Source organism: Populus nigra, chromosome 5, assembly GCF_951802175.1.
Source record: "Populus nigra chromosome 5, ddPopNigr1.1, whole genome shotgun sequence".
Lineage (NCBI taxonomy): Eukaryota > Viridiplantae > Streptophyta > Magnoliopsida > Malpighiales > Salicaceae > Populus > Populus nigra.
Window position 1 is genome coordinate 16,858,078 of NC_084856.1, and position 11,346 is coordinate 16,869,423.

Below are 11,346 nucleotides of genomic sequence, written 5' to 3' on the forward strand. Positions count from 1 at the left end.
TTTAAAAAATAATCAATTTTGTTGTTTGTGAAAAATTAAGATTGAGGGGACCAAGATTAAAAGGTTTGTAAAGTAGAAGCTCTATTTTTAAAATATTGGTGTCAACGCCTCTTAGATTTAGGATTTTGAGATATTTATATTTTGATCCCTTGAGATTAGAAATTATATGATTCAGTATAGAACTTACATTTTAGTCATTGAGTTTAAGAGAAAGACTTGTTAAAAAGGGTGAAGAAAAGAGAAAGAGGTTGGTTGTTCCAATTCCAATCATAAAAATGGCCAAAATTGATGTCAAAGTGTTTTTCTTGATGATAAGAGTGTCATTGAGATGTTTTGAGGCTTCCATATCACTTGAGAACATAAATTAAGATTGAGAAATTTTTGGTTTGATTTTGTGTTTTTCATTGAAATTATAGGTTTTTTTTAGTTGAAGAATTAGTTTCTCAAGATTGTTAAAATGTATTAAGTTGAAAATAGGTTAAAATTTAAGCTTTGTGTTAAAAAATTACATAGCTTGTTTTCAACCACCTTTCTGTTGTAAGAATTCTAGGTAGTAAATAATGAATTGTTGGCCACAACATGCGACGCTTCACCTGGTTATTTTTTCAAACAAAATAGGCATGCATCATCCACCCATTTGAAAAGGAAAAAAGATAATGGCCCAAGTGTATGGGCTTCGGTTGGCCAACACATGCATTTAGGCTTATTTTTAAAGGTCTAGACGGGCAAGGCCATACAAGCTTTTGCGTCTAGCTTTTCTTTTCATTTTTAATAAATTAAATACTTTAATATATATAATTTCGTTTAAATTATTATATTAATTAAAAATATTAGATATTATTTTATTAAATTCCATTTGATTTTTACTTTGTTCTATCAATTGCTCTTTTTTTTTTTTTTACAATCCATCATAATTAATTTCTTTATTTTATTTGATTGCTTTACTAAAATTGCAGATTTTTGTTGTTATATAATTAAATAAAATATAGTTTTATAAAACAAACTTATTAAACCTAATCGAGCTTATAACTTAGGTTATAGATTTGACATGTTGATCTAAATCGAATTGATATGTCATTACCTTAATATTTTAAAAAAAGAATGTCATCTCTATATTTGTTTTAAGTCAATACATGTAACACCCCTCGTTTTTTTTTTTATATAATAAATTTAACTAATGTATTTCACGACACAACCGGAAATGAGGTAATTTTATTTTTATTTTTATTTTTATCAACTTCATTGATCATAATAGATACTTTAGTTTGACCTTTATTAACATTGAATGAAATCTAATACTATTTCAAATTCCTATATCTTTTTAACAAGATTTCAGCAAGGTCTTCTATATATGGAGCCCTATCCAAAATTTTATCCTATTACCTACACTAAAACATATTCTAATAATTTAACATAGATGTCTCAAGCATACTAACACTTTATTTTTATCCCTCAAATCTCTTTACAATTTATCCATAGTGAATATAACACTTCTATTTTATTCTTTTCATTAGTAGAACATATATCTTACAAATTTAAATGCATGATTGAATTTAAGCAAATACTTAACATACATAATAATATCATAATAACATTCCATTCTTAATACATCCTAAAATAAAGTTATTACAATAACATAACTTTTCAAAATACATAGATTTTATACTTAACAAAATATAAAATAATAAAATAAATCAACGTTGTCCCACTAAAAAAGATAGACCTGCAAAAGTTATAACATATAAGGTAAAAAGAAATATAATCATTTGATGATTTAATATTTCATAAATTTAATTCTCAACTAATATATTAACTCAATATTGTTAATAATTCAAAATTTCCTTCTTCATATCCATAAGTCACCTTTAGTATTAGCAATTCAATTTACACCAAACCCCTTAGTTATTGTCAATACAAAATACTAAGTCATTTATTCATTATGCCATTCATCATCCGAATTATCCAACAAGCCTTCTACACATCTTTTTAGTCATTATCAAGATGATCATTAAGTATCAGAACACATTCATTTCTTTTTCTCTGTCATATTCATCATTTCTTATCAATCAATATCGATAATTGTCTCTTTAGCTACCACCATTACGATATATTAAATATTAGACATCTTTTGAGTCCGTCAACATTATCGATCAATATCGATAATCATTTTCCTAGCTTCCGCTATCACAATATACTAAGTATCAGATATCTTTGAATCCATCAACATCAGCAAACATTTTTGTAGCTTCCGCCATCCCAATGTACCAAGTATTGGACATTCTTTGAATCCATTAATAATATCACTCAACATTGAGAATCATTTACTTAGCTTCCACCATCACGACATATGAAGTATCATACATCCTTTAATTTCATCAATATTATCGATCAACATCGATAATCATTTCCTTAGCTTTCGCCATCATGACATGCTAAGTATTTGACATCCTTCGAGTCCATCAACATTATAATCTTTAAACAACTAAATAATTCTATTCGATTTGAATTGAATCCCCCTCTTTTTACTAGATTATCAACTTCTATTTAAATTGGATCATGCAAGATTTTTCCTCTTCTGAGTTAACTCATGACATTTCTATTTCCAATGCCATTTGCACTGATGCACATTAACGAAAACAAGACAATAATAAAGACTATTAAAATTTAAAATAGAACGAGATAACATACACCTATTTGCTCATCCAATAGTCCTTGCTCCCTCTGCTGATTGACCCATTCCTGATATTGCTCCTGATTTCAATAAGGAGATTCAACATTGATTAATGTATGTCCCAAAAATGAATTATTCATACTCAAATCGACCCACTTTCCACTTAATGCTAATAGATATCATCTTTTTACTTAGCAAATACTAATCATACAAACACATCAAATGGTTTAACGCTCCAAACTTTCAACTTGGATCATGAGAATAGAATAATACCATAGACATCAAATCAAAATAAATTGTAAAGTATAATTTCTAAACAACCAAATATTGAAAGATGAAGTTGAAAAAAAATCAATTAAAAATTCAAAAAAAAAACTTGAGTCCACCTAGGTTAATCTAACAAACCTATTACCTAGGTTACAAGATCGGGATAAGCCAATAAAAAATAAATTGAAATAAATATTGAAGCTTAATCTTCAATAAATCTAATATTGAAAGATGAAATTGAAGAAAAAAACTCAATTAAAAAATAACCAAAGTCAACTTGATTTAACCTTTTAAACCTGTGAATCGGTAATGAGATCGAGATAACCTCATAGAAAATAAATCAAATTTATGATGCCTAATTCTCAATCAACTCAATATTGAATGATAAAATTAAAAAAAATCAATTAAAAAAGACAAAAAACTGAAATCCACTCTTGTTGACCTACCGAACTTGTAAAGCAAATTATAAGATCAGAATAACATCATAAAAAGTAAATCAAAACAAATTATGAAACCTAATACCCTAGTAAACCCAATATATATATATATATATATATATATATATATATATATATATATATATATATATAGACAAAAAATTTTGAGTTAACCCGGGTTAACCCGCCAAACTCGTGACCTAGATTATGAGATCAAAATAACCTCATAAAAAATAAATCAAAACAAGTTATTAAGCTCAATTCTCAATTAATCCAATATTAAAAGTAAAAAAACATCAATTAAAAAAGAATAAAAAAAACTTAAACAAACCTAGATTAACTCAATCCAAGTCATGGGACCAAGATAACCTATAGCAAACAAATTCTTATATAAAACAAATCGAAACAAATTATAAATTCTAATCCCAATGAATAAAATTAAAAAAGAAAAAGAAAAAATACTATTTCAATAAAGGTAATTTGTGAGTGTGCAGTGAATTCACCTCATCTTTTTAGTTTTTGTTAATAAATAATAATACTAATAATTAATAACCGGATAAAAACTTCAAGATTATGATACATATACAAATGATGGATATCATGTTCTCATAGAAAGTTGAAGGTTACAAACTGCTACTCTAATAACAATTATAGCTCAACAAGTTTTCAGTTGACTCCTTGCCCCTCCATCCTTGTAGGCTAAAACCAGGGCTGGGAATTTCTGTAATTTGCAACGAAAGATGCAAAGCATATCACCATCAACAACTACTCAACTTCTTCACCTGATCATGCGGGAATGTAGAGCATAAGAATTACATCACCATAGCTAAAACAGGGAAACTTGCTCGAGTAACAGGTAGAAGATCTCCTGTCATTGCTTATGCAAGGGTCATATTTCAACTGTTACCAAGCTTAAATGCATGTCAAAGATGGATTATCCCCATTTTCAAAGTTTTGGCATGATAGATCCAACAGAGCTTCCTCATCTGCCCCTGTCCAGTTCCAATATCTTGACTTCTCATTGTGGTCTGATATTAGTTAGAGTGACATTTCTGTCAGATACTGTGCATTCCCCTTTTCACTTCACTGATCACACACCAAATGTTCTTACACGGAACCGATATTGAGGCTGAGAATCCTCCTCCTCCTCCTCATCATCATCTTCACTAGAGTCATCCTCAACCCTGTCCCAACGTGCATAATCCAGAGTCGAGTGTCCCTTTGGTTTTGGGATTGCTTGCCATCCATTAGAATTCTGTTTAATTGATTCTTTTGTCCCAGCATCAGCTTCAATAGGAGCAGTGTTTCTAGGCTCAGCCTTCCGCTGTGCTTGAGCAATAACTTCAGCAGTAAAAGTTTTTCTAGGCTCAACTTTCTTCCTAGCTTGAGCAATAACCTCAGCAGCAATGGTCTTTCTTGGCTCGGATTTTTTATCTGTACTTTCCACAGAAATCTTCTTGATGTCTGGTGTTTTATGAACAATAACTTCAGCATCATTTGTAGTCTGACAAGGCTCATTTTTCTGATTTATATCTACTAGTGCAGTTGCTGCGTCTTGTATTTCCACTTGTCCACACGGTTCTGCTTCATTTTCATCTTCTTCCTCTTCTTCTAACTCCACTTCAGATTCAGGTATTGGAGCAAGAGACTTTCCTTATGCAAAAAAAAAAAAAAATTCTTTAACTCACATTAAGGACAATAATATCTAAAAAATCATAATCTTCACCACAAAACATTAGTCAGACTAGTCTCAGTAACACAATAACAATTAGGAATTTGGTCATATAGAATCCTAACCATTTCCATGTAATGCAAGACTAAAGAAGTAGTTCTTCTTCAGCCTTCCAAATGCATAGCTTCAAAAAAAAAGAAGGAAAAATAGGTTTGCCAACAAGAAAGCCCAACTTGTAATTCCTGAACAGCCCCCAAATTTCAACTCTTATAGAGCACAAGTTTAGCATCCTTGCACAAGCACCAAATCAAAACAAACTTGGACCTCTACTTGTCATGTCATGTCAGTCAACGGTGGCATCTCTCTATAACAAATACGTAGCATGATAGATTAGCTAACAATGATCAAAATATTCCTTCTAAGTAGTTTAGGAAAGCTCCCAAGACAAACAGAGAATCAATATAAAGACAGGTTATGACTAAGGAAAATGACCACTTGTATTGCAGATCATTACTAAAATTCGCCACAATATTATAGCAGAGTACATCATTGGGCCTCATGTTTCCCTTCCAATTGGTAAAATATCCATGATGTTTTATATCCGAAATTATATTGGGGGGGAGATAATCTTCTGAAAATAAAAAGAGAGAGGGTGGAAGGTATACCAATTGTGTCCTCAGACGAGCTTCAAGATTCTGGTAAACTTCTGATGAAGGATTCAAATCCATCAGCCTATTGACATCAAAGAGTGCTGAGGTGTACTCCTTAAGGGTGACTAGCGTCTGTGCCCGCAACATCAATGCTCCAGTGTGATTGTGATCAAGCTCAAGCACTGATGTACATTCTTCAGCTGCCTAAAATAAAATCATCAAACAACAGTAAATGTTGGTTAATATTCACCCAAAAAGCAAGTTTCAAGGAAGCACTTCCATACAACAGAATAAAATCCCTATCCAATCTTCCAACCGCCATACTATTCCATCTGAAAAAACATTTTTCATTATTAACTTCTCCCAATAATAGTCCACACACACGAATTCCTCCCTTTCTTTCCTGTTTCTCCAATAAATTCACCTCCAATACGGAGCAGATACAAGAAATTTTGGCAGAGACCAAGCGATTTTTTAATTATTTTATTATTTTGATATTGATGAATCCAGGCATTTTATGTCTCTTAGACATATTAAAGGCCACTCTAGATCGAAATTTGGTTTCAAAAAATCACAAAAACACTTTTAAAATCTATAGTCTCCTCCTAATTCCCATAAGCCCAGTTCAAAAATCTCTATAAAAAAGATTATCAATATAGCTATTCTACATCAAACTTCAGTGGTAAAAAATCAAAACCCAGAACTAAAATATCGAATCTTCACATAACATAACACTTTCTAGCATAAAAAAGACGCCAGCCCATAAAAAATCAGAATCCAAAAATCCAAACTGTACATCACAAACCACTTCCTTGGCATAAAATAACAAGAACCCTTTATTTCAAAATCATTAAAAAATATAATAGTTGATACCTTTTTGAAATCATGCAATTTCAAATAACAAGCAGCTCTATTACTATGCAAAGCAATCTTTTGTGGCTTAGTTTTAGCCATGGAAAGTGCCTCTGTGTAAAATCCAAGCGCTTCCTCGTAGTTTCCATCTCTGTACATTTGATGTGCTGTCTCAATCTTGTTTGCCATCACCACCATCAAAACCAACCAATCTGCACCCTTCAAAATCAAGAACTAAGATATTCAAAAAATAAAATAATGATGACAACTTTTCTTGGTAGACAGAAAGAAAGGAAGATGAGCAATAATAGGGAGAGAGAAAGGGATGGGCAATAATAGGATTATGATGAGTGAAGCTTAAGAAAGGGTTTTGTTTTAGAATCTACTAATTTTTGTGTTTGAAATCTGATATTAATCAGTAATTAACGAGAGAGGGAGGGAGAGATTTATAATACGTGGGGTGTTTTTTGTTTTGAGTTTGAAATTGGTGGTAAGTGGCAAGATGTGGTCTGGGGGTCAAGTGAAGGGACCCGTTAATATTATATTTGGTCCCTCTTCTCTCAAAGTTTTCCTAGTTTGATCCCTTACTCTTATTTGTCTTTATGGCATTCTTGGCTCTGTATTTATAATTATTAAATCATCCTTGGGTAAAAAATAGACATGTGCAAGCGCTATTCACGGGTCGGTATTTTTTCTCCATTTATAAAATCATGTATAGATACTGCAAGCGCATCTCAAACAAAAAAAAAAAACAATAATTTAAAATTAAGTTTAATAAGTTAATTTTATTTTAATTAAATAATAAAAGAATAAGAAACAATAATAAACTGACAATTTTATTTTTTTTGAAAAAAGATCATGGTACTTAAAAAAATATTTGGAAGTAAAAAATTGGATAAAAAATAAGTCCTAATCAACTTGAGGTAGTGTAATAGACATGTAATTTAGATAATAAGAGACGATCCAACCTGAGTTAACTCCTAAAATTCATGATTTAGATCATGAGATCAGGATAACTCGATAAAAAATTAAAGAAAATCACAAAGAAAATCTTTTTTAAAAAAATTAATGTTGAATAATGAAATCAAAAAATAAAAAAAGTAAAAAAAAAAGATGTTAACTTGCGTTAACTTTTTAAACTCGTGACCTGAGTTATTAAACCATAAATATCATACATTAAAAAACAACACAATCCCCAGCTAATCAAACGCCGAAGATCAAAATTAGAAAAGAAATTAATTAGACAAAAGGATTTAAAACAAAAAATAATAATTAAAAGAATAATGATGAAAATGAAATTTAATAAATAAATCAAAGGGCAACTATTTTTTTTATTAGAAGGTTAAATTAAAAGAAAAATAACCCTAACAAAATGAGAAAAATTCAAAAGAATAAGGAAATTGAAAGAAAAAAAGTAATACACCATTGACTTTGGATTGAAAGGTGAAATTGAAAACTAATAAAACTCTTATAAAAAGACTAAGGAAAAAAATATAAAATTAAAAGAATAAGGATCAAATTGAAAAAAATTAATATATGAAAAATTTTAATTGAAAGATTGAATTAAAAAGGATTTTTTTTTAACAAAAGAACCAATGACAAAATTTGGAAAACAAAGAAAAAGAACCGAAGCCAAAAAATCATAAACAAAGAGGAACAATATGCAATTTGAGAGTAAAAGAAAGAAAATAAAAAAAGATTCATCTACTATAAATCGCACAATTTCCACTGACACGTGGTACACCAAGAGGAGGGAGAGAACATGGAAACGCTTTCAACAACATGATAAATGATAGTTTTGACTATTAGAAGGCATCGCGCGAACTGCTCAAAGTACGCTGACACTTTCCAGATACTGGTGCATGTAATGCACATGTTAACAACTTTTAAGATTTTAGTATTATTTAATTTCTATTGAAAGACCATAATACCCTCAATAAAACAGCAAATAACAAACAAACAAAAAACAATATGAAAAAGACATGAAAGGCCCATGATTGAAGTATTTTATTTTTAATAACATTTTAGTATTTCTTTTGTTCATAAAACAGAAGAAAAGAACCATATTACTCGCGTGAGCAAAGTCAAATGTTATTCGATTAAAGAGGAAAATCAGCGTTGAAATCCCGGGTGAAATGAGTATGTTCCTCCCCTTTCCCTTTTAGTTTCTTTTATTAATATTAATTTGAAACAATTTTGTGCAACGAATCATTTAGGTAATACACACACATCGATGTGAAATTAAATTTTAAAAAATAAAAAAAAATATTATTTTAATATATTTTTAAATAAAAAATATTTTAAAAAATAATCATTAGTATAATATATAATACAGAGATGAATGACAGAAGAACCAAATTGATTACAAAACAGAAGTGCAAAAAGGTAATATTAAGATAAAGAAAAGTAAGGGAATCAAACTAAGATAAAGCTGAAAGTAGAGGGATCGAATGCACCATTTGGTCCATTTGGCGGAAAGTTCTAAATGGGGGACAAATGGAGACAAGCAACATATTGAGAGGAACTTGCGCCTTTAAGGCTCACTTTCTTGTTTCTCCATTTTTTTATACTTGAAGTTTATACATATCAATTATCACTAAGCTAGATTTACTTGTTTGCTGAAAAATAATATTTTTTTTAAAAATAAATTTTAAAAAAATAAATTATTTTCTGATATTTGACAATGTAATAAAAAATAAGTTGGAAAACACTTTCCAGTATTTGGTCATGTCATAAAAAATAAGATAGAAAATAACTTATTAATATTTTATTTTTCTCAAGTTTATTAAAATAATGAGAAACAAATCTTACAAATTAAAAAGTTGAATGATAAAGAAATTGAAAAAAAAATTTCATAAATTATCTCAAATAAAATAAATAATAATCAAAATAATAGAGATCAAATCTAAAAAATAAAAAAAATAAAAGATGAAGAAATTAAAACAATAATAATTAACATTTCATAAATTATTTCAAATAAAATAATTAACAATCAAAAGAATGAGGACCAAATTTGATACATAAAAAATTTCAATAAAAAAATGATAAGGGAAAAGCAAATAACAATTATAAAAATGAGGACCAAAGTTAATATAAAAATTAAATTTTAAGAGATGAAATTGAAAAATAAATATTCGAAACAAAATACATATAGCAATCAAAAGTTTGAGGACCAAATTTGATATAAACAGCAAATAATATAATATTTTTAAATTTTTCATAACTTTTATAAAGTGTTTTCCGTCAAAATTTTCCAGGAAACCAAGTCAAATTTCTCTTTGACTGGAAAGTGTTTTCCGTTGACCAACTTTTCTAATGGCAAACAAATACAGGAAAGTTTGAAAAGTGGTTTCCCGGAAAGTGAATTCCGGAAAATAAACATAGCCTAATATTTGAAGTTTTTGAACTTAAAAGTTAAAATAGTGTGTTTATTTTTTTATTTAGAAATATATTAAAATAATATTTTTTTATTTTTTTTAATATTTTTTTGACATCAGCATATTAAAATGATCTAAAAATATCAAAAAAATATTAATTTAAAATAAAGAAAAAAAATAAAAAATATTTAATTTTTTAAAAAAATATTTTTAAAATACAAAAATAAAACAGGAATTTTTTTACCATGAATTCGATTTTGTTATAGTAAATACGATAATGCTCTGTCCTGTTAAACGAATTACTATAATATGATTCATCAATGGATATGTGGTTAGAGTTTATTTTAGGAAATCTTTAATAGTTTGCAACTCATAGATAGATATAAATATTGGAGTTGAACGCACTTGAGGGCCTAGCTGCTGTGGTTAATAGTGTGATTTGTTCCGTCCCCGTCCTGGGCTCGATCCTTTATGTGCACGTCTGTCACCCCGCGGTGCCTAACCTGTCCCTGAGCTTGCAGGATGTCCAGTGGGCCGTGGGGAATAGTCGTGATGCGTGCAAGCTGGCCCGAACACCCCACGTGAATCAAAAAAAAAAATATTGGAGTTGAACGAATGACTAATAGGTTGGGAGGTCTACAAGCAACACTTCTATAGTACAGTAAAACAATATTTAGAAAAATTATTAATATGCTTTGAACGGTAAGAATTTACTGGACGGTCTACTATAAATATGATAAATAATAAAAGCTCATTGTTTTCATAGATATAAACACATTGCGGAATCATATTAAATTTTGTGTTCTTTATAGTTTCTCTATTATTATAATATTCATCAATAATTACTGTAATAATATTTAATTTAGAAGTTTTTTAAAATACACATAAAAATCAAAATATTACTATCCACAAAGGGCATTTTTTTGGGGTTAATTCTCATTTTATGAGGGCATTTAGCATAAGAGAGAATAAGAAAAGAAAATTCATGGAAGCAGCGGCTGAGAACATGCTCGTTAATCTCCCATTATAAAACATGTTCACACTTCTGAAGTAGTTGAACCTTCCATTCCATGTGCAGTCATGTTGCCAGAAGTTTCAAATAAATGCTGTAATCAATCTGCCATCATATTGGCCCAACTCAACCTCTCTGTACATCCTACTTAATTACAGTTTTCTTCAATAATAAAACCGTAATCACAACTTTCTGATTGGACAAAAGTTACAACAGAGCTTAATTCTACTACAAGAAAGAAGAATGTTACCTTAACTACACGATTAAAATTCCTAACATTGAATTCTTTTTTCCCCATCAAGTACAGACAGCACGTTTTGTAGAATATCAGCTCCAAGGCAAAGTTCCTGATCTGCGCTAACTATGAAGCACAAGTTTGACTAGATTCCATTTCAGCAGTCCATATAT

General features: G+C 29.4%; 1 protein-coding gene across 1 annotated transcript; it reads right to left on the reverse strand.

The window, feature by feature from the left end:
* Positions 1-3,924: 3,924 nt before the first annotated feature.
* LOC133693678 (hsp70/Hsp90 co-chaperone cns1) lies at positions 3,925-7,026 on the reverse strand. Its single transcript, XM_062114944.1, has 3 exons — positions 6,571-7,026; positions 5,713-5,901; positions 3,925-5,023 (listed from the first exon to the last, which is right to left on the reverse strand). The coding sequence occupies exons 1-3, from the start codon at positions 6,745-6,747 to the stop codon at positions 4,466-4,468; spliced, it is 924 nt and encodes a 307-aa protein (XP_061970928.1). The 5' UTR covers positions 6,748-7,026; the 3' UTR covers positions 3,925-4,465.
* Between the last annotated feature and the right edge of the window lie 4,320 nt (positions 7,027-11,346).